At 42.3% G+C, this 22,107-nt stretch overlaps 1 protein-coding gene across 1 annotated transcript in view; it reads left to right on the top strand.

Annotated features, from left to right (window-relative positions):
- Positions 1 to 10,071: 10,071 nt before the first annotated feature.
- Positions 10,072 to 22,107, top strand: part of LOC135519408 (contactin-associated protein-like 5) — a 68,344-nt gene continuing 56,308 nt past the window's right edge. Inside the window, exon 1 of the mRNA XM_064944612.1 lies at positions 10,072 to 10,179. Coding sequence (XP_064800684.1) covers positions 10,095 to 10,179 — 85 coding nt within the window. The 5' untranslated portion in view covers positions 10,072 to 10,094. The remainder of the gene's footprint in view (positions 10,180 to 22,107) is intronic.

Here is a 22,107-nt window from a genome sequence, read left to right as displayed (position 1 = left end):
TACAGTACAGTAGATTACAGTATAACAAAGAAGAGTAGAGTAGAGTAAGTGCAATACAGTACAGTTGCACACAGTAGAGTACCGTATAATTTACTATACTGTACTCCCCTCAACTGTACTGTACTATACTCTACTATGCTGTACTGTACCGTGCTGTACTGTAGTGTACTGAACTCTACTATACTGTACTCTGCTGTGCTGTGCTGACTGTGCTGTGCTCAGTGCTTAGTTTGTCAATAGGGAGGTGCCAGAACAAAAAGTGAGCATGAGAGGGGGTGACCTACCGTAGGGAGCTCTGAGGTCCCTGAAAAAAAATCACCTTTATAATAAAGCATTGCATGCTTATCATCGCATTTACGTATTAGCATAGAGCAGTAGAGTAAAGGGTACTTACAAAAATTGCTTACATAGGGAAACATTCTAGTAGCCTAGTGTTCGGAAAAAATTGGGTCTTCAATAAATGCATTTCATGCATTTCTGTGTAATTTTACATGACTGGAGACTACGCAGAATCTTTTTAATACAGCACAAATGATGGAAATGACAGGCTACTTTGACACTGACAAACTGAGAATCTGAGATCAATAAAAAAGACTTTGTCTTGAAACCATCAATAGCCTCGGCCTAGGTGTGTGGAGAGACACATACTGTAGGCTACAATATAAGGTGGAAATTATAGTTCTAAAAATGCTTTCCAGTTTCACTGACTCACTTAATGATGCGCAGCTCAATCGCCGGTGACGGCTGCCAAAAAGCCTGTCTCTCTCTTGTTGTACTTTGTAAAACAATATTTGGAAGTTGATCAAATATTTTGGTAGCCTTCAGCAGACAGATTAGAGTCTTCTCTTTTCAGAAGGAGCCATTTGCTTTCCAACTAGTGTTTTCCCGGGATTGTATTTTAAATATTGTGAAATGCCTGTTTTTTCTGCATGCTGTTCACTGACAGATTTGCAGAGTGTTCTCGACTATAGGCTTTGCTACATACGACCTGGCTACATACAATCCACAGCTAGGCAATAAAAATTTGAAAAAGCTATTCATCCTCTGTGGCAAAATTATCGGCCTTCTCATGGTGTAGTAGGCTACTCTGAATTATTTCATTTCTTTCTGAACAGACAGAAGAAATTCTATTGCTTTGGCAAATTGATTTAAATTCATCAAGGTTATTGCAGCTCCTCCAGAACCCTTCGCGTGTCTATGATTCTATAAGGAAATAAAAGATTAAGTGCAACGCTGGAGAGCTCAGAGTTACAGGATCATGTCTATCAGAGCAGAGAGAGGGAGAGATCAGTATGGGTCACAATGCACATAAAACCTAGAGGCCAAACAGGGAAATAGTTCCAACTGTTTTTCCACCATTGATTTTCCCCATATGAGGACTTTAGAAACCCTTAAAATAAGGTCTGTGTTTCAAGTAGGCTTACCCTGGCATGTCATGTTGGTAACCGTGTACATCAATATATTTGCCTGTATTTACCCCCTCCCCCCCAACAAAAATGAAATGCTAATTAGCTGCTAATGTGGCTATCATGAAGAACTACAAATGTCATGATGATCTGGACAAGACTGCCAAACCAAGGCAAAGGTAAGAATCTCTGGATTAACTATCTAATGTTAGCTAAATGTAATTATGAATAAATTGGCTACATTTATTTAAATTGACAATTTTGTGAACTGTTTTGTGCAAGTTTTAAATTGACAAAATACTGTACCCGTTAGCAAAGGTGTCAGCTTTAGATGACATGCACGAGCTTGCAGGGATTTGTCATTTTGCATGATTCCTACTTTGATGCTTAGCATTTTTGAACCTGAGAGTAAATGGAGCTGAATATATTTATAAAAGTAACCTTGTCTGAGAGAGATTTACATGGTTATCAAAACTAGGTTTTATGGGTATTATGATACCTTCACAGTGGGGCTGTATTCTAGTTCTGTGAGAGATACAGGCGTGCTTCTCACACAGACAAGGCTACACGTTGGTCTCAAGTCAGTGATCAAATTAAGCACTGACTGACTCTACTGTGCTGTATTTTGATGTCCAAAGTTGTGAAAAATAGACGTCTATGATTGGTACAGATTTGGTCCGGTCCGGATCAACAAAATTCAGTCTTGTTTGGGGGCAGAACTCATACTTTTAGAAAAAAGGGTTCCAAAAGGGTTCTTTGGCTGTTCCCATAGGAGAACCCTTTTTGGTTCCAGGTAAAATCCTTCTTGGTTCAAAAGTATAATCCTTTTGGGTTCCATGTAGAACCCTCTTTGGAAAGTGTTGTACGTGGAACCCAAAATAGTTTTTTGCAAAACAACCTCTCATTCAGCATCAACAAAACAAAGGAGATGATCGTGGACTTCAGGAAACAGCAGAGGGAGCACCCCCCTATCCACATCGGGACAGCAGTGGAGAAGGTGGAAAGTTTTAAGTTCCTCGGCGTACACATCACGGACAAACTGAAATGGTCCACGCGCACAGACTGTGGTGAAGAAGGCACAACAGCACCTCTTCAACTTCAGGAGGCTGAAAAAATTTGGGTTGTCACCTAAAACCCTCACAAACCTTTACAGATGCACAATTGAGAGCATCCTGTTGGGGTGTATCACCGCCTGGGATGGCAACTGCACTGCCCACAACCCCAAGGATCTCCAGAGTGTGGTGTGGTCTCCACAATGCATCACCGACAGCACTCAATGTCACAGGAAGGTCAAAAAGATAATTAAGGACAACAACCACCCGAGCCAGTGCTGTTCACCCCGTTACCATCCAGAAAGCGAGGTCAATACAGGTGCATCAAACCTGGGACCGTGAGACTGAAAAACAACTTCTATCTCAAGGCCATCAGACTGTTAAACAGCCAACACTAACACAGAGAGGCTGCTGCATACATACAGACTTGAAATCATTGGCCACTTTAATAAGTGGATCACAAGTCACTTTAATAATGCCAATTTAATAATGTTTACATGTCTTGCATTACTCATCTCACATGGTATTTTACACAATCTATTGCATCTTGCCTATGCCGCTCTTTCATTGCTCATACATATATTTATATATATTCTTATTCCATTCCTTTACTTAGATTTGTGTGTATCAGGTAGTTCTTGTGGAATTGTTAGATTACATGTTAGATATTGCTGCATTGTCAGAACTACAAGCACAAGCATTTCGCTACACTCGCAATAACATCTGCTAACCATGTGTATGTGACCAATACAATTTTATTTCATTTGATTTGAATTGAATAACAGCCAGTGTGTAAAATAATACCCATTACCAAACATGCAAAGGAGGATATTACATGTTCTACCTTTATGTACCTATTCAGAATTACATATTTCTGTATAGTACATAATGATACAAACAAATATACAGTATGGCACATGAAAATCAAGAGAGGGTGGTCTACGGAGATAAAGTATGTGGGATGGGCTGAGAGTAGCTAAGGGGTGGGATTAAAAGCTCACGATCTGTAGTGGCTGGGGCCAAGAGAACATTGTATCATGTATGCCGCATATGTATGAAGGCCACTTTGTGTGGTGTGTATATAGAATTGTGCTATGTACAGTATGTGAAATGTACGTAGCAAAATATCTGTAAAAACAAGAGGTTGTAGGAAAATAAATAATATATGTTTCATTGTTTTATATATGTGTTGAAATTATATATATACTCTACTCTCTCTCTCTATATATATATATATATATATATATATATATATATATATAGTATACAGTATACACAGTATATATATAATTTACATCTGCACTGTGTTTGTTTATTTTCTGTGGAAATTGTTTAAAGAATTTTTACTTTGCAATCAATGGTATTTGTTTGGCATTCTTTTAAAGAGAAAAATCTGAGTATCACTGTCATTCTGTTACAGTGGAATTGCTTATATCTGTGCTCCTCTTTTGTATTACCTAGAGAAGGATGGCAGATTTGTCATCCAATCATGGCTGCATTAGCCTTTTCAAATTAGCTCTAGTCTTCTTCCTCTGTTGAAGTACAGCATGAATGTAACAATGGAAAGGAGCTTCAATAACATTTACATTAGCCAAACTTTTGTAAAGCACGTTCAATCTCAAGAACGAATGGAGTACAATATACAGTGCCTTGCGAAAGTATTCGGCCCACTTGGACTTTGCGACTTTTGCCACATTTCAGGCTTCAAACATAAAGATATAAAACTGTATTTTTTTGTGAAGAATCAACAACAAGTGGGACACAATCATGAAGTGGAACGACATTTATTGGATATTTCAAATTTTTTAACAAATCAAAAATTGAAAAATTGGGCATGCAAAATTATTCAGTCCCTTTACTTTCAGTGCAGCAAACTCTCTCCAGAAGTTCAGTGAGGATCTCTGAATGATCCAATGTTGACCTAAATGACTAATGATGATAAATACAATCCACCTGTGTGTAATCAAGTCGCCGTATAAATGCACCTGCACTGTGATAGTCTCAGAGGTCTGTTAAAAGCGCAGAGAGCATCATGAAGAACAAGGAACACACCAGATAGGTCCGAGATACTGTTGTGAAGAAGTTTAAAGCCGGATTTGGATACAAAAAGATTTCCCAAGCTTTAAACATCCGATAATATTGAAATGGAAGGAGTATCAGACCACTGCAAATCTACCAAGACCTGGCCGTCCCTCTAAACTTTCAGCTCATTCAAGGAGAAGACTGATCAGAGATGCAGCCAAGAGGCCCATGATCACTCTGGATGAACTGCAGAGATCTACAGCTGAGTTGGGAGACTCTGTCCATAGGACAACAATCAGTCGTATATTGCACAAATCTGGCCTTTATGGAAGAGTGGCAAGAAGAAAGACATTTCTTAAAGATATCCATAAAAAGTGTTGTTTAAAGTTTGCCACAAGCCGCCTGGGAGACACACCAAACATGTGGAAGAAGGTGCTCTGGTCAGATGAAACCAAAATTGAACTTTTTGGCAACAATGCAAAACGTTTTGTTTTGCATAAAAGCAACACAGCTCATCACCCTGGTCCAGTAGGCCTTGTGACCTCTTCTCGCAGAGGAGTTTGAAAGGGGACAACCCAGTGGAGGACTGGGGTACTTCTCGGATTGAAAACATTAGGTGGGGAAATAGCTGGTCCCAGTTATTCCCGTCCTGCTCGATGACGTTCCGGAGAATTTGTTTGAGTGTTTTATTGAACCGCTCGATGAGCCCATCCGTCTGTGGGTGGAAGACAGAGGTCCAGATCTGGTTGATCTGCAGGAGAGCACAAAAATCTTTCATTAGGCGGGACATAAACTCAGTACCTTGGTCTGTCAGGATCTCGTTTGGGATGTCCACCCGGCTAAAGAGATGGAACAGCCCCCGAGCGATTCCCTTGGATATCGCCGCCCGTAGGGGAATAGCCTCGGGATACCGGGTGGCATAGTCTACTTTACCAGGATGTACCAGTGTCCTCGTGCTGTTTTTACCAGTGGGTTTTGTAAGTGTGCCTTTGGGGCAGTCATTTGACACTCCGGGCAGCTGCGAGTAATCTTCAACGGCCTTCCCCATCCCGGGCCAGTGGAACCGGGCGGCAATCTGTTCCCGGGTCTTCTCCATTCCCAGGTGCACCCCCAACAGTGTGGGCCAGCTGAAGAACGGTTCCCACGTACCGGCGGGGCAACAACAATACCTCTCGAAGTTCCCCCTTTTGGCCCGACACCAGATACAAAAGTTTATTCTTGATTTGGAAATGGGGGTATCGCCAGTCACTAACCCCCGGAAGTAGCTGTCCATCCACCGCTATCACTTGGGCTGCGGCGGCTTTCAAGTTATGAACCCCCCACTGGTCTGTCCCGAATTGTCCCTTCAGTTGGCCCCCAGGGTCTGTCTTGACTGGCCCCTCGAAATCGAGGAGGGGGAGGCTGGGCTCTTCCTCTCGTGGTTCCCCAGTGTGGTCGGGTTCCGGCACCCCCTCTGACTCCGACTCCGGACCCGTAGATACAGGTTGTTCAACCGTTTGCTTCCGGGCCGCACAGGCGATGGTTCGTCCTTGCTCTTCTCTTCTGCCGGCTCTTACCTTCTTCCTCAGCTCGTGCCCCCACAAGGCCACGAACAGCGGACAATCTTGTCCCATTAGGAGAGGTACAGCAACTCTGGTACTGCACCCACCATCATCTGGCAGTTCCCTTGTGGTGTCACAATGTGGACCCATACGGTTGGATACCGAATTGTGGCCCCGTGAACACAGGAAATGGACACATCTCCCTACCATGTTCGGTATCCTGGTTCAGCGGGCTCATGGTTAAGAGGGTAACCATACTTCCAGAGTCTAATAGAGCTTCCGTGTCGTGTCCATCAACCTTCACCGGAGCCATTGGTGCAGTTGATTCGTGGTGTGCCCAACAGGAGGGGACGTAGTTCACTGCATGACCCACCTCGCCTCCCGGCTTGCTGATGGCAACGACTCCTCTCGAGCTGGGCAATTCCAGGCAATGTGCCCCCAGGCGCCACACTCAAAACACCTCCTTTGGTCTCCATCTACCTGGGGTCGTCGGTAACGGGTTGGCCCTACCCCAGCCATCTCTCACAGTTTTGCGGTCCTTTGGCCCTGCTGACTGTTGGTTCGGGGTACACAGCAGTGGGGCTATCCTTCCGACTCCTCGAACGGGTCGCCGACTCGGCCCGGCTCCTACTCAGCAGGGCCTGAGTGTTCTGATTTGTCTCCACTGCTTCCAGGAGGCCCTCCAAGGTCTGGGGCATGCAATGACTCGCTGCCCTGTTCATGTCGTGGAGTAGTGCCCGTAGGAAGTGATCCTGGACCACTTTGTCTAAGATGGATAGGGTGGATACATCTGTTAGGAGTCATCCCCTGGTGACGTGCAGTAGGTCGCTCATCTGGGCTCGTGGGGATGCGTCAGCTATGAACCTCCAGTTGTGGAATAGTTGAGCCTAATGGGGCAGGCTGTACCTAATGGGGCAGGCTGTACCTGTAGTGGCTGAGTATCTCCCATTGAGTCTGTTGTAGTTAGCTGCCTGTTCATCATTCAAGTCCCAATATGCCTTTTGGGCATTCCCAGAGAGGAACAGGGCCAGCAGACTGGCCCACTTCTGCCTTGGCCATCATTCCCGTAGTGCTGTCCAGTCAAACGTACAGAGGTAGGTTTCGGTGTCGTCATCTTCTGTTAGCTTGATTAAAAACTTGTTTGGATGTGCTTCAGTAGACGCTCCTCCTTGTAGCTTCCTGATTTCCTCAATGAGGAGGACATTTTGTAGCCACTGTTGCTCCAGCGTTCGTTCCTGAACCACCTGTTGGGCTTGTTGGCCCGGATGAACTGAGCTATCAACTCGTCCATGTTGATGCTGCGTAAACGTCAACCCTGATCTGACCATGTTATCAGAACGCCCGCATTCTCCACCACTTGTGGCAGACCAGGAGGTTGGTTCAAAACGTTTACACAGATCAGACATGGACAGAGTAGGATTAGCTCAGTTTCAAAGGTGTTTATTAAAATAATAGTCCAAAAGAAAATAATCTCTGGGATACCGTCTTCTGGGCTCTGGGTCTTGCTGTATCCTGTGGGGATCAAAAACTGAACTCCCTCCTGTTACCTCTGGTACCGTCCCCAACTATACGGGAGTCCTTTCCTCCCCCAGTCTCTCTCCTGTGCGCTGCCTTTCTGGCAACTTCATGGGACTTGTACAGCTGGTGAGCAATCAGCCCTTGATTACTCACCAATCCCCAATCAGCCCCAATTAGTCCTGGCCGGAGAGCCCATCGAGATCTTGCACGTCCAGCAGATGGAGCCATCGCCTCGTGATGAATACTCCATCTGTCACCAGGCCTCGACGAGTCTCCCCCTGGTGGCTGACCTGCTGTACACCATTATAAATATATATATATATATATATATATATATATATATATATATATATATATATATATATATATATATATATATAGTGGTGTACAAATATATATATTTGATTTTATGCATGTTTTTTTCTTCACATTTTCAAACAGTCCATTTTCCGACTGGGCTATACATTAGATTTTTTCTCTCGCCTGAGTAGCCTCATTTCACTGCCAAAAATAAAATGAAACATCTAGTGTACATCGAAATAACAACACAATGTCAAATACATGTAGTCTCGTCAAAGAATTAACATCAAATCACATTAACCGTTACTCTCTTGCGGGAATTCCACTAACGGTCCGTATGTAGCCAAATGTAGCTGCTGCTCATGTTGGTATCTGTACTGAGGTCGCAAAAACCATGACAGCGAGACATAGTGGATTGTTAAAGCGCGTGCAAGCACTCCTGATGCTATTTGGGTACACTGCAGCATCCACCGAGAGGCTCTTGCTGCCAAGGAAATGCCTGACAACTTGAAAGATGCTTTGGACACTACCGTGAATGTGGTTCACTTTCATAAGCAAGGTCCCCGAATGCTTGTGTATTTTCTGCACTATGCAATGATATGGGCAGCGACCATGTAACGCTTTTACAACATAGGTGTGCTGGTTATCAAGGGGCAAAGTATTGACACGTTTTTTTTAATTGAGACGGGTTTAAAGTTTTCTTTACTGACCATAATTTGCACTTGTCTCAACACTTGCATGATGACGAGTTTCTCTCATGACTGGCCTATGTGGGTGATGTTTTTTTCTCACCTGAATGATCTGAATCTAGGATTACAGGGACTCTCCGCAACTATATTCAATGTGGGGGACAGAATTGAGGCTATAATGAAGAAGTTGGTGCTCTTCTCTGTCTGCATTAATAACAAGGACAACACACAAGTCTTTCAATCATTGTATGATTTTTTTTGTGTGCAAATGAACTCAAGCTTACGGACAATGTCAGAAGTGATATAGCGAAGCACCTGAGTGAGTTGGGTGCGCAATTCAGCAGGTACTTTCCCCAAAAGGATGACACAATCAACTGGATTCTTATCCCATTCATGCCCCGCCTCCAGTCCACTTACGGATATTTGAACAAAAACAAAAATTGCAACAGGCGTTTCTGTGAAAATTTTATTTAATCAGAAGCCACTGCCAGATTTCTGGATTGTGGTGCGCTCAGAGTATCCTGCCTTGGCAAATTGTGATGTTAAGACACTGATGCACTTTGCAACCACGTACCTATGTGAGAGTGGATTCTCGGCCCTTGCTAGCATGAAAACTAAATACAGGCACATAAAAGGATTTGGAAAATGATTTAAGACTGAGACTCTCTCCAATACAACCTAACATTGCAGAGTTATGTGCATCCTTTCAAGCACACCCTTCTCATTAACCTGTGGTGAGTTATTCACAATTTTCAATGAACAAATAAGGTTTTATATTTAAGTTAAATAAAGAGCAACATTATTGATTATTATTATATTGTTATTTGTGCCCTGGTTCTATAAGAGCTCTTAGTCACTTCCAGGAGCAAGGTTGGGACAAAAACTCACAATTATTCTTATGTTAAATAAATTTATTGTGTGTCAGGCTTTCAATGATGACCAAAAAAACCATTAACATACAGCCTATCTGCTGCCGGGAGGAGAGAGAATTATCCATAAAACGTAACTTCCTCCTAAATTCCTTAATGTGATTTCCTCATCTTATTTTACCATACACAGATATTTAAACGGATTGCATCAAAAACAATATTTTTCTCCCCTCATAGCCTCTTACATACATTTTAATGTTGGCATACTCTTATCGAAATGAACATTCACTCATTTTGACTCGAGCCTCCTCCTGCTTGTCGCTGTCCAGCTACTTTGTTGCTGAAACGGTCTTGAGCGCAGCAAGAGGAGCAACAAAACTACTTACACTACTTTACAAAATCACACACACACGCGCACATACTTCAAGAAAAATACTAGAACTGCCATGACTTGAAACCAACTCATGAAATACTAGAGAGATAAACGTTGAGAGAGGAGAGAAAGAGAAGGAGAGAGCACGAGAGAGATTCTACGGGCTGAGCATCTGTGAAGGACTGCTGATGGGGGAGTGGTTTACTTTTCCACTGGGCTTCAAACACACTGCATGATTCCGTCCGCGCTCGGGACATTTGAAGGCATCGCTTTCATGAGATTTACTCTCTTCCTACAACATAAGGATATATCACAGTAGGGAGAATGGAATTGCGAAAGCTGCCTCGGTTATATATCTTCATTGTCTGTCTTTTGAGTGCCTCCAGCTCTGCGTCCGCCGCCAGTCACTGTGAGTACCAGAAGTTGCTTACCAGTACCACTGGTTTTGGAAATGAAACCGCGCGCGTTTTGTGACATGCTTTTTGCTGTAGTCTTATGACTCGTATGGGTGAAAACATAGATGCATGCTGAAAAGCCCGAAGAAGCAAAAGCCTAGATAATAACGTTATAGCTATTTAAATGTATAGGTATAGGGCCGTGTGTTGCAACTATAACGTGAAACATTGGATTCCTTGTATTTCTCGTGTAGCTTAAGATGACACTTTTTTGATTTGGCTATTGAAATATCAGTAAATTATATTCTAGAAACTATAATTGCAGCATAATTAGCAGTAACATAATTTGGTGGAAATTATATTCACCCCAGCATCGTTGGCATTTGTTGCTATCCCTGGTATGTCGTAATAAATTAACATTCAATTGTCTTTGATTTGTTGTGCCAGCATCTGTTTAGTCCAGTTTTTTTGATGTTGTTGTCGCTAGTGGTCGTCCTTCCTCACCTGAGTTTTTAGGTGGAGGATAAGGGGTGTATTGTGCAAAATCGGTAACGATTTGTTATAACTCCATATCAAACATGTTAAACAACTATATAATTGATTCGTGCATGATTCATTAAGTTATTGAATGAAATTAACTTAAAATACTAATTGTTATCCAAAACATAGAGTTGATGGGTGGCTTTGAGACCTGCTACCTGTGAGATAGGCTTAAAAGCAGTTTATTCTAGTGATGTAACCCAGTGAATTGAGCTAAACTGACAGCTAGATTATTCATTTATGACCTTCTTGTGGTCACTCAAATGTATCCAGTGATCAGAATTGACATGCTGCTCAGAGATGAAAAGGCTAGATTCTCCTAGAGGACAAGCAAATGGCCGTTCTCATATTTACCTTTGAGAAACAAAAGGAGAAGCCCAATATCCATCATGGGTGGTTTGTGTAGCCCCTGTGTCAGGTGACAGAGATAATGGCAGCCACATCCTCCCAGAGGAGCATGTCCTCATGCTCCTAGGTCTGGTGTCCTATGAAGGCTACCAGATCCGTTGCTTGCAAATATTCATAATTGATACTGAACATCTACTAAATAACCTATTTCATCCAATGATTTCCAGCATATGCTGCTGGGCCCGTGGGCCTGTAATCTTAGTGCTATTCAAATGGTTCACAGTGAAGTTCAGCAGGTGGTTGGACTTGCTTTATCATTTGCCTTATCTTATTTTTATAAAGGCCAAAGTGTGGTGCTTGAAAGGGAAAGTTTCCAGCTGGGAGTGAAATTATGATTTTGAAAGTTGCCTTTGGATGAAAACAGCGGGGGCTTTCATTGCCAGAGCTGTCTCTTGACATCACTCACTTCACCATGCCTCTGTGGGTGGAATATTGCTCCAGGTTTACAGTAATACTATCACAGCTACTATAGCCCACAATAGTATGCACATACTTATATTGCTAACAGTATAAACAGTCACACGGACAACACCATACTATGTTTTATTTGCTTGGATTTCCCGTTCGGTTTCTGATTGTATTATCTTTTTGAGCAGACCTTTCAGAGTAAATTACACATATCCCATAGCAGAGGCACTTACTGAAGTACATTTGTTAAAGTACTGTACCATCCCACATTGCAGCAAAGATGACAGCATCATATTGATGCATGCATGTGTAAAAGCAGTCCTGAGTCCTCACCATATTCTACTAGCTGATTAATGCAAAGCAGGCACTCACTCAGTCTCTAGAATGGAAGGAACTCCTACTGTTGTAGAGATTCATAAAAGGGTGATGTATTTATCGAGAGATAAATGAGGCAGAACACCGCAGTAGGGAGCTCCCACTTCCTCCAATGTGTAGACTGAAGTCTCCAGTATTTGCATTAAAAAATCTAATAAATTATAAACCTTTATTTAACTAGGCAAGTCAGTATGGAGAAAGAGCTCAGCTAGCTAGAGCCTGGGAGATCCAAACCGGTAGAGGCAATGAGTGTTCAAAAGTACATCACATGAATGGGTCGATGTACAGTGCATTCTGTATGCACTAACATGGAAAGGCCATGGCACACAGTAGAAGTAAAATGAGATGTTAGTCACTACACATAATTATCCAATTAAATGTTTTCCCTTCTCGATAATGGTTCTGGATTTCCTTAACATATCTGACTTTGCGTAATGGTCCAATTATGGTAATTTATTAGACAGTATAGTGCTGTCATTACTGTTGCTGGTAGTGGATCAGAGATGGACAGCACACGTGCAGTTACACATGGAAAGATAGACCAATATTATCTCCCCAGTGGTATGGTGGATGGCATACGGCAAAACAGATTGACATTCAACAAAATATCCAAATGAAAGGGCATCCACTGATAAAGACAGCAGCATCTTATGATCTACTCTGATGATAGGGTTATTGAATGTGTGACTTGGGGCTGGTACAGTCCTAAAGGAAAAGGTGCTCTCATCCATGTTCTGCTTTGTTCATTGTGTGGATCTACACACACAGCCAAGAATCACATAGACAATATGACGTCTATGAATCAGGTTGATTACAATAGATTTTCTTTTCAGGACACCATATTCATAGAGATTCCTACATGTTTCCCAGAAGTTAGAGTTCAATTACTACATGGTTAATTAAGTGAAACATGTTTCTCTGTCTTTTGTTCTATTTAGTGTGGATGGCTGGATGTGGATGGATGGGGCTGTTTTGCACTTCCTTTCATGTGTGACTTTGAGGAGCATGTTGTTCATTTGAAATGCCAAGAAAAAAAGACTGTGGTTGTGTGGTTCTTTCAAGGTGTTGACAATCATCACATTAGAATGCAGTTCTTGGCAACCTCCGGCTTGTGCTATAGACGGGGGTTACGTTTGGTACAGGAGTCAACAGTTAAATCACCCTTGAATGTAGCCTAATGTATTTAGAGATAGTATGGTCGAGGAGTATGCCTTGTCAAGCTAATGAATGAAGAAAGGGGTATGGCAGTATTAAACCAATGATATACTTACTGTATGTTGGAATATCTCCCTCGTTGTTGCTATGGTACACCCCATTATGTAAAAGTATCTTTGTAAGGTGTTGTTTTTTGCTCCCCTACCATACACTTGTGCTTGTTCATGTTATCGCCCCACGGCCACACATAATATACTGCATGTGCTGAATACTGTAGGGAGAATGAAGCCTATTTTATCACTGTAAATGTATTTAACCTTTATTTTGACAAGGAGTCAGTGCTGAGACCAAGGTCTCTTTTCCAGATGAGCCCTGTATAGCACCACAATACACTTCAAAATGCACATTCATATACACAATAAAATACATGTTACTATACACAACAATATACCAAGAAACAGAAGCATTTCTCAGTAAAAAGGTCCCCTAACAACTGTCGTAATTACGCTAGAGGCACCAATTCCTCCAAATTTAAGGTGTATTGTAGATCATTCCACACGTAAGGTCCAAGGAACTTATAGGCTATTTTACCTAATTCGCGAGACACCAAGGAGTTTTGATAACATGTCATTTTAAGTCTTAATAGTGATGTTAAGTAAGTAGGAAGTTTGAGGAGCAGGGCTTTGTAAACAAAAAAGACCGTAATGATGTGATCTACGTGACTTCAAAGAAATCCGGTCAACCTTTTGGTAAAGAATCCAGAAATGACTAATAAAACCATCTCCTGTGATAAAACGAAGGGCACTATAAAAAATGTAATCCAAGGTTTTAAGAGTAGAGGCAGCTGCACTTTGATAAATAGTATCACCATAATAAAGAACAGGAGGGTTGACTGCCCAACCTGCTTCCTGTTGACTGGAGAGAGACAAGATCTATTTAAATAAAAAAATCAAATTCTTAATAAGCTCAGTCATGTTTTTTTTTTTACGATAAATCATTGTCAGTCAAAATACCAAGGTATTTCCATCTTGAATGCATCTCCAAAGTTTTTCTGCAGCCTGTGTGTTCACCTAAAATCATGTGACCAGGATGTGCAACAATTGTATTATCTTAGGGTTGTTTATGATACATATATTTGGTCTGGACAGAGGAGAGCTAACTGGTATTGTGCAATGCTAAAACCAAACCCCACAAAAAACGAACAATATATGATATAAGGCCATTTAGAGCAATAATATATTGGCCCCCCTGGGAGAGGAAAAATCTATTTGATGAATGTGGCGCTGGTGGAGGCCTTTGCATTTCCAATCGTATCGCTCTCACACTGATGGTACACCATTCCCGATCTATAGAGTGCAATGAATATGCTACAAATAGCTGTATAGTCCGTAAGTTCCATCTTCTATTTATTTCTGGTGTTACTGGCAAAGGATTGCTAAGGATTACAAGTGACCACTTACTATTGACCGTGCGGATAAGAGAATACTGGTGCTATGCAGGGCTTTGACTGCGTGATAAGAATAACCAGGTAATGTTTCCGTACTTTCCATCTCCAAAGTAGACTGAGCAGACAGGAAGCACAGTTTAAACTTGGGAATAGCGGCAGACATTTTCTGTCAGTAGCTTTTACTCTGTAACTCCTCATTTCTGTGAGAAGGAATCTCATACACACAGTTCTCAATTGATGATCCAGGGCTTGATGATACAGGTGGATCCTGCAAACGTTTTGAGCAGGACTCATGATTGAGTCAGACAGGTAGCTATTGCAGCATAGCTTCTGTAACAATATGACCAAATTAGTACATCTGGGTTTGGGAATTGATGTTCTGAAAGCGAACAGTCAAATGTTTATCTAATATGAAACCTGCTGTCTTTATTTGGACCATCTTTGGACAGCTTTTAAATTTATTTCTCCAGAAAGTATTGTATGAGTTATTTCCCAGTTCTAATGAAGGTGAGCCTTCAACACTTAATCTGCATGTATTTAAATGTAAGTGGGCTTGGTGACATTTCCACAGGCAGGCGAGAGGATGGCCGTATCAGGACCACCATCTGGGGCTGCTTGGATATGGAAGCCAAGCTGTCATTTTTGTCCAATGGGAGTCTCTCTTTTCCAATCTAGTATTCACCAGGGGCTAATCAGCCAGTAACCTATGGTTTCTTTGCATAGTGACACATAGTGTTGGCTAATGGTGAGTTCAGTGTGGGGTAGTGTATCACACAGAGGTGACACAACCAGAAAGACTAATCAGAAAGGGATATGTATCAAAAGAGCAGCTGCACCGCCATCTATGCCAACTTGATAATGATATGAAAAATGAACAGTTGTTGACAATGTTTCACAGTAGGTGTTACTTCTCCTTTGTGCCTTGATTGAGAATTCTCACCAGCAGTGTAATATCTCTTGAATTTATGAAGTGAGTGATAGTCACGTGATCGCTCGGTCTGTAAGTAAACCTAAACATATCAGCCTTCAGATCAGTTATCAACACTTTCTCTCTAAACTATGTTTTGCTGCTCACTCTATCAGACACATTATTGGAAATTAAGTGCTACAGTACAGTGCTGTGTTTCTCAATCACACGTATCGACCGGCACTTCCTCAAATTCAGCCTGCCCCTGTAGCTAATTGTCAAACGATACCTCAGCCATACTCAATGTTTCTGCCTGAACAGAGATGGGATGGGACCAGTCTATAAATACATGTGAGGTATCGTATTCTGCTTTATCGATACTACCCGGAGGTATACATCCATTCTTTACTGGATCATGTCATTGTTCCTCTGGATCCTTTTGGAGTGATGCATAGTGGGTAGACAGGGCGGTAGACGCTGCCTGCTGTGCCTAGCACACAGGAAGCTCATTTGAGCATCTTTGTCTTCTTCAAGACTCTCCATATAGTTCCATAGAGATAATAATGGATTTAGGATTTAAGGATTTTATTTGGATAGCCATTAGCTGTTGCAAAAGCAGTTTTTTCTTCCGTTTAGTCTCAGAATTTAAACAGCTCCACAACTTCTGCTCTGACCATGCTGCTCGTCACCGGCAGGTGCGCTGGGGCCTGAAACGGAGCTAAAAATATTCCAGCCGCGTACGCTACAAAAGGCAGTTTGTTGGCGTAATTGAGCTTGATTTCTTTGTGGAGGAGCTGTTTGTTTAGCACAAAGACTAGGAGGGGATGCTGGCTAATGAGCAGTGTGAGGGATGGAAGTCAACTCAGGGGCCTTTGTGTTGTAAAAAGTTGTTGCCCATTTTGAAGAGAGCAAGTTCGGTGAAGTAGATTGGGTTTGAAAGTCACGTTTGAGATCTAGCAAAAAGCTTGAATAAATATAGTGTGAAAAGCAGAATCAATGGCAGTATTTTGTGTATTTGAATGAGCTAAATCTGGCCATCAAGTTTGACTGGATAATGTGGTTGTTTTTCCAAAACTGACAATAAAACTCACAAATTACGTTTGGTTTTGTACTCTAATGTGCAGTCATATTGATGTTTTCAAACTCAAAATAGCCTAAATTCCTTCCACTTGAATAGTCTTCACACTAAATTAAGTATGGGTCATTGTGTTACATGACAAAAATATGTTCTTTATGGGCCTTGAGGAAGTGTATAGGCCAAGGAGAGAAAAGAGAGCTCACAGTGTGCATCTAAATGTGTTCACAGCCATCTATCTTCCCATGCATCACTGGATGATGGCACACCTTGGGGAACAGAGGGAAGTGGAAGGGAATGCAGCTTCTTTTCTTTTTTTAAATCCCAAACACAATCACTGATAACCCCAGCTATGTTCTACTTGCCTGGAGGTGTCAAGATGTCTCTCACTGGTGTGGATACTAAAATCACAGTGTCCCTATACCCTGTCAGGATCTACTGTACAAGCTATGAGTTTATAGAAAGGGCTGGTTCCTGGTTCAGCTTTCTTTTCCAACTTTGTTTGTGTTTGTTTCTGTTCATCTCTGTGTGTGTGTGTGAGTGTGTGTGCGTGTGCGTGTGTGTTTTTGTGTCTGCTTATGGGAGTGAGTGTTTAAGATTTAAGCCCAAGCACTTTGCATAGCGAGTGTGCCGTGGCACAATCACATTCATAGCTAGGATAGATTTTCAATTATCCCAAGGCAAGGAGGCACTGAGCAGAGCAGTACAGCTTTGCAGGCAAATCATCCTCTACCCATAATTCTTCCTGATTGACAGCCCAGCTATTGGCTCGGTGCCAAATAACTAGATGGAGGCTATAAACAAAAACACTGTTCATAAAGCACACATTTTATAAGTGAGCTACCGTAATTGTCTTTGTATTCAGGGGCCTCTTAGAGTTATGTACTTGCCGATTGCTTTACGTTATATGCTGCTGTGACACAAACATATTATTGGTGTACCCTTTCCACTGTACAAAGGTCTCATAGGTGTGTTAAGATTTGGTGTAACCATTAGATGAAATGGAGCAGGTACTTTTACAGAAGTGAAAGAATAACCTGACAGTGATGAAGATGTTTGTGAGAAGGCCGTCAGGATCAAAGGTGCTTGCTTTGTTTCAAAGTGATTGCATGATCCCCAGAGTCTGATGGGTTGTGTGAGAGATGGAGAGATGGATAGATATAAATAGAAAGAGATAGACAGAGTCATGCTTAGAGTGATTAAGTAGTGGGCAGGGATGATTAAAACATTTTACTACACTGGGCTAAATCAGAGATGTAATGTATTACATGTTGAGGTTGCATCCCAATATTACACTTTATATACGTCACAAAATAATGAAATATAACATAACCATCTGACCAAGTTTTTTTGAAATTATGTTTATTCTTTATGAAATTAGGAACAATAGGAATTACATCCCACCCATGAGGCCATTAGAGGCGATTTGGTCATTTGACTGCAGGAAATGGCTACAATGTAATGTAAGGATTTTCACTAGAAACAGAAAACATATTTGCCACACAATGTTTAATAACATTAGGATAAAAATGTATAATTCCTTGAGTAATTATGGGATTTTTCTCAAAAGTTGGGCCTCTGTGGCTCTATAGCTGCATGTATATATAAGCTGTTTTTTTAATTATATCTATATCCTTTAAAAAAACAGCTTGATCCACTTGAGTCAATCTGTAAATCAACATTTAGAGACATCTGCTGGCAAGTGATATAAGTGCAGTCAATTCAGGTCAGCTGAAATGTGGTGGGCTGTCTGTCCTCAAAGATACTTCCAAAGTGTCGCAAACAGGCTCCTACTGTCATTTTCAACATGAAGTTGTTGTCTACCAGATGAATGTTCATTAGTTACTGCAGATGTTTCCAGGATAAATTCAACATGGAGTGGATGGAATCCAAAACAAAATGATGTAAAGAGAGAAATCGATGAATGAGTCACTGATGGAGAGAGTACAGTGATCATTGTAATCAAGCTGTTGCCAGTTCTTTTTATGTCCTGGGATCCTCTTTAGCAGCCACACAGTGATGCACCAGAAGCCACACTGCTCAGTGGAAACAACAAAGGAGAGTTGTGGTGCAGTAGCTAGCTAAGTGAATGAGCTCCACCCCACTCACTGCTCTTATTGGGGCCTGGCAGGCAGGGCTGGATCAGTGGAAGATGAGGCCGACAAGTTCAGATCACTGACCTCTTAATCTCCTTCTGCCTGGTGGAAGTGATCTAATCTGATGGATTAGGAGGAACACTACTGACACTCGCACGTGCACACACACGCACACACACACACACACACACACACACACACACACACACACACACACACACACACACACACACACACGCACACAAACTCACACACACACACACACACACACACACACACACACACACACACACGCACACAAACACGCACACACACACGCACACACGCAAACACGCACACACGCAAACACATAGGGCTGCCTAGGGTACTGTGGATTCTACTGTCCTCTTTTTAGGGGTCACTGCTTGAGTTAATGGACTGCTGGGGAGAGATGGGGAGAGATTTGTGGAGTGGTTAAGTGAGGCAGCCCCGCTATTTTAGCAGTACTTGCATTTAGACCCCATACCGTGCTGCGCTTGCAGACACAAACATAATTTTCCATGAAATTGCGAACAATAAGTGATCATATATTTCACCTGGTTTCACCTGGTCAGTCTAATGTTTTGTACACTCAGTGTTTACTGTATATTATTTATATATATATATATATATATATATATACAGTGGGGGAAACAAGTATTTGATACACTGCCAATTTTGCAGGTTTTCCTACTTACAAAGCATGTAGAGGTCTGTAATTTTTATCATAGGTACATTTCAACTGTGAGAGACGGAATCCAAAACGAAAATCCAGAAAATCACATGTATGATTTTTAAGTAATTAATTAGCATTTTATTGCATGACATAAGTATTTGATCACCTACCAACCAGTAAGAATTCTGGCTCTCACAGACCTGTTAGTTTTTCTTTAAGAAGTCCTCCTGTTCTCCACTCATTACCTGTATTAACTGCACCTGTTTGAACTTGTTACCTGTATAAAAGACACCTGTCCACACACTCAATCAAACAGACTCCAACCTCTCCACGATGGCCAAGACCAGAGACCTGTGTAAGGACATCAGGGATAAAATTGTAGACCTGCACAAGGCTGGGATTGGCTGCAGGACAATAGGCAAGCAGCTTGGTGAGAAGGCAACTTCTGTTGGCGCAATTATTAGAAAATGGGAGAAGTTTAAGATGACGGTCAATCAACCTCAGTCAGGTGCTCCATGCAAGGTCTCACCTCGTGGGGCATCAATGATCATGAGGAAGGTGAGGGATCATAGGAGGAAGAAGAAGGATGAGTACAACCCCAAGAATGCCATCCCAACCGTGAAGCATGGAGGTGGATACATCATTCTTTGGGGATGCTTTTCTGCAAAGGGGACAGGACGACTGCACTGTATTGACGGGAGGATGGATGGGGCCATGTATCGCGAGATCTTGGCCAACAACCTCCTTCCCTCAGTAAGAGCATTGAAGATGGGTAGTGGCTGGGTCTTCCAGCATGGCAACGACCCGAAACACACAGCCAGGGCAACTAAGGAGTGGCTCCGTAAGAAGCATCTCAAGGTCCTGGAGTGGCCTAGCCAGTCTCCAGACCTGATCCCAATAGAAAATCTTTGGAGGGAGCTGTAAGTCCGTATTGCCCAGCGACAGCCCCGAAACCTGAAGGATCTGGAGAAGGTCTGTATGGAGGAGTGGGCCAAAATCCCTGCTGCAGTGTGGGCAAACCTGGTCAAGAACTACAGGAAACGTATGAGCTCTGTAATTGCAAACAAAGGTTTCTGTACCAAATATTAAGTTCTGCTTTTCTGATGTATCAAATACTTATGTCATGCAATAAAATGCAAATTAATTATTAAAATTCATACAATGTGATTTTTCTGGATTTTTGTTTTAAAAATTACAGACCGCTACATGCTTTGTAAGTAGGAAAACCTCCAAAATCGACAGTGTATCAAATACTTGTTCTCCCCACTGTATATATATTTTTTTGGAGCAGTGTGTGTATATATATATATATATATATACACACACTGCTCAAATAAAGGGAACACTTAAACAACACAATGTAACTCCAAGTCAATCACACTTCTGTGAAATCAAACTGTCCACTTAGGAAGCAACACTGATTGACAATAAATTTCACATGCTGTTGTGCAAATGGAATAGATAACAGGTGGAAATTATAGTCAATTAGCAAAACACCCCCAATAAAGGAGTGGTTATGCAGGTGGTGACCACAGACCACTTCTCAGTTCCCATGCTTCCTGGCTGATGTTTTGGTCACTTTTGAATGCTGGCAGTGCTTTCACTCTACTGGTAGCATGAGACAGAGTCTACAACCCACACAAGTGGCTCATGTAGTGCAGCTCATCCAGGATGGCACATCAATGCGAGCTGTGGCAAGAAGGTTTGCTGTGTCTGTCAGCGTAGTGTCCAGAGCATGGAGGCGCTACCAGGAGACAGGCCAGTACATCAGGAGACGTGGAGGAGGACACTACGGGAGACCAGCAGCAGGACCGCTACCTCCGACTTTGTGCAAGGAGTAGTAGGAGGAGCACTGCCGGAGCCCTGCAAAATGACCTCCAGTATGCCAAAAATGTGCATGTGTCTGCTCAAACGGTAAGAAACAGACTCCATGACTGTGGTATGAGGGCCTGACGTCCACAGGTGGGGGTTGTGCTTACAGCCCAACACCGTGCAGGATGTGACAGTCTGGAGACGCCGTGGAGAACATTCTGCTGCCTGCAACATCCTCCAGCATGGCCGGTTTTGGCGGTGGGTCAGTCATGGTGTGGGGTGGCATTTCTTTGGGGGGCCGCACAGCCCTCCATGTGCTCGCCAGAGGTAGCCTGACTGCCATTAGGTACCGAGATGAGATCCTCAGACCCCTTGTGAGACCATATGCTGGTGCGGTTGGCCCTGGGTTCCTCCTAATGCAAGACAATGCTAGACCTCATGTGGCTGGAGTGTGTCAGCAGTTCTTGCAAGAGGAAAGCATTGATGCTATGGACTGGCCCGCCCGTTCCCCAGACCTGAATCCAACTGAGCACATCTGGAACATCATGTCTCGCTCCATCCACCAATGCCACGTTGCACCACAGACTGTCCAGGAGTTCGCTGATGCTTTAGTCCAGGTCTGGGAGGAGATCCCTCAGGAGACCATCCACCACCTCATCAGGAGCATGCCCAGGCGTTGTAGGGTGGTCATACAGGCGTAGGGAGGTCATACAGGCATGCGGAGGCCACACACACTACTGAGCCTCATTTTGACTTGTTTTAAGGACATTACATCAAAGTTGGATCAGCCTGTAGTGTGTTCCACTTTAATATTGAGTGTGACTCCAAATCCAGACCTCCATTGGTTGATAAATTTGATTTCCATTGATCATTTTTGTGTGATTTTGTTGTCAGCACATTTCAATTATGTGAAGAAAACGGTATTTAATAAGAATATTTCATTCATTCAGATCTAGGATGTGTTATTTTAGTGTTCCCTTCATTTTTTTGAGCAGTGTATGGTTTTTATTATTAATATTATTTTA

The sequence above is a fragment of the Oncorhynchus masou genome, chromosome 29 (genome assembly GCF_036934945.1).
Source record: "Oncorhynchus masou masou isolate Uvic2021 chromosome 29, UVic_Omas_1.1, whole genome shotgun sequence".
Taxonomy (NCBI): Eukaryota; Metazoa; Chordata; class Actinopteri; order Salmoniformes; family Salmonidae; genus Oncorhynchus; species Oncorhynchus masou.
This window is presented reverse-complemented; position numbering and strand designations above follow the sequence as displayed.